General features: G+C 33.1%; 1 protein-coding gene across 1 annotated transcript; it reads left to right on the top strand.

The window, feature by feature from the left end:
- Positions 1-391: 391 nt before the first annotated feature.
- LOC121781539 (protein FAR-RED IMPAIRED RESPONSE 1-like) lies at positions 392-1,477 on the top strand. The gene has a single exon (XM_042179265.1). It carries the CDS (start codon positions 392-394, stop codon positions 1,475-1,477), a length of 1,086 nt encoding a protein of 361 aa, XP_042035199.1.
- The last annotated feature ends 1,446 nt before the right edge of the window (positions 1,478-2,923 follow it).

Genomic DNA, 2,923 nt, shown 5'->3' with positions numbered 1-2,923 from the left:
TGTTGCTATAAAAAGAGTTTTGTCAAAAAAAAATAGTATCTAGATAATTAGTTTAGGAGTAGTTAGCTTAGTTAGCTTAATTTAGTTTAGTTTAGTTCTCTCTACAACTTTTCTTGCACGAAAAATGCTAATTGCAGGAATATACAGTTTCATTAATCATGTAGAGAGCGTAGTTTCTTCTGTATAAGGGTGTCAAATCTTAAATGACTATGTTTTTATTTACATAATTACATGGCTACAACTATTGTATCATTACATGTCATTCGGTACAATCGGAGATGTCACCTGTCTTAATAGTTAAGTTAAAATTTTCATGTAGATAGAGCAAAATTAAAATATAGTAGTACTCCATGTCGTAAACCACTTGGGGCATGAGATCATAAACAAACAAATGTGTTTGGTGCAGCATTATTGTATGATGAAACGATTGAAACCTTTGAATGGTTGTTTGCTGCATTTGATGGGAAAGAGACCAAAAACCATCTTAACAGATCAAGATCAAGCAATGAGCGCTGCTTTAGCTTCCAAGTGGCCATCAACTTACCATCGCTTATGTGTTTGGCATATTTTTCAAAATGCAGCCACTCATCTCTCAAGCGTTTTTTCGAGTTTCAAACATACACTTGCAGCTGATTTTAGTCGTTGTATATACGACTATGAAGAAGAGTCAGAATTCCTTGATGCATGGAACAAAATGATAGAAAAATACGACTTGAAAGATAATCAATGGTTGGCAAGAATGTTTTCTCTAAGGGAAAAATGGGCATTGGTTTATGGAAGAAATACTTTTTGTGCAGATATCATTACAACTCAACGGAGTGAGTGCATGAATGCTATTGTGAAGCATTATATAAGTTACAAAAACAATATTGTTGAGGTGTTCCATCATTTCCAAAGGTTGATAGATGATCGTCGTGAGAAAGAATCAACAGAAGATTTAAAAAATGCTCAAAGTTATCCTGCTATGACATTTCTATTGGAAATATTAAAGCATGCTGCTGCCGTTTATACACATAGGATGTTTGCATTGTTTAATGAGGAGTTAAGAAAGGCATTTGAAAGTAAGATCGAGAGTGAGGATGAATTTGGAAGTTCAAGAATATATAAGGTCAGGCCATTTCATCGAACTAAAGAGCATGTAGTCACATATGATTCTATTGGAGGTTCTATTTCTTGCAGTTGTAGAAAGTTTGAATTCTCAGGTATTTTATGCTCACATAGTTTAAAAGTCTTAACATTTATGAATATGGATCGAATACCTGATGAATATATCTTAAAGCGGTGGACCAAACATGCGAAGAATGGTATGACAGGAGGTTGTGATGAAGGAGTTGTTGTTGATGAAAAATCAAAAAAGAAGCAACGATATAAAGAGTTATGTAACTCATTCATGCAGTTGGTAGTAAAAGCAGTTGAGAGTGAAGATGGTTATACTTATGCTAGTGATTGTCTTCTGAAAATGGGAAACAAACATTGATGGAATGGTAGGGAAGGCAAATAATGTGACAGTTGAGGCAAATACGGTTGGAGATGTTGCAACTATTGCAACTGATGGTGATGCCAATGAAAGTCAAATTAGAGGCTTGAAACCTAAAAGAAGGGTTACATACCAATGAAAGTCAAATAACGTCCAGCAGTTTCACTCGGTTGTATGATCTTCACAACCTGCCCTCGCTTGAGCCCATAGTATCTTGCAATCGGTGTTAAATTTTGCTGGACCACTAAGATTGCCCGATGAACACCTTCTTTCATTCGATTAGTGTAGGTCTTCATTGTCTTCACACCAAACTTTCTGTTCCTCGGGAAAGAAGACGTATATCTGGAAATAAGCAGACAAGAAAAAAATGGTTATTAGGTGCTGCATTGGTTATTTTCAACAATTCAGAAAAATGCTCACAAAAAGTATTATAGTTTGACTAATTTAAAAACAATATATAGAAAGATCTGAACTTTGTACCATTGTTTAGAACAAAAATATCTCTGTCATTATTAAACTTCATTTTTTACTGATAGGCAACTACGTAACAGAAAAGAATCAAGCATTTCTAATGGATATCAGAGGAAGATAAATTGATTAAAAATGCGATGTCAGTTACACAAATTGGTACTACTACTTTCTTACTATGGGACAAACATCTTTAAAATTAAAGTTAAAACAGTGGTATGGCAGTAAGTTGGTTGTATGGGGATATGTAGGATGATAATTAATCTTTTAGTCTTTTATTTTATTAATTTAATAAATATCCACATGTCATTATTTTATTAGTGTAGTATGAAATGGTGTATTATGTGAATGAGCAGATCCGCTCCGACCTCAAATCGGGTATGATTTGATCACTCAAAAATAATACTCCTAAAGATATCACACTTTCCTTTTTAATTTGTCTCATAAAAGGTAATTCATCCATTACAACTAAGTTGATATAAATTTTTTAGACACAAAGATTAAAAAATTGTATTGAAAAGTAGGAGAGATGAATAAAATAGGAAAGATAAAGAGAGAGTAAAGTAGATGATGTAATAAAGTAAGAGTGATTGGATGTTTTATTTTTGTCAAAAAAGGAAATGTCCTCAACTTAGTTGGGACATCCCAAATAGGAATACGACTCAACTTAGTTTGGTCGGAGGGAGTATCACATTTCTTTTAAGAAAAAAATTCTCTCTCATTAAATAAATATACTTATTTTCACTTTCCATTTAACACACAAAATTACATCTCCTAAAATGTTATGTTATTACCTAAGTGTGACATTTATTATGGGACAGAGGGAGTATGAGTTTAATAACTTCGTCACATAATTTTAGAAGAGATTCGATATGCTGAGCGGCGATTGTGAGCGACTAAATTCTAATTTACTTCGGTAACATTTTTTAATTTTCATTATATATATACTCCATCTGTCCCAAGATAAGCGAGATGCTT

This window comes from Salvia splendens, chromosome 20 (assembly GCF_004379255.2).
Source record: "Salvia splendens isolate huo1 chromosome 20, SspV2, whole genome shotgun sequence".
Taxonomy (NCBI): Eukaryota; Viridiplantae; Streptophyta; class Magnoliopsida; order Lamiales; family Lamiaceae; genus Salvia; species Salvia splendens.
The sequence above is the reverse complement of the archived record's forward strand: the minus strand, read 5'-3'. Positions and strand labels throughout refer to the sequence as shown.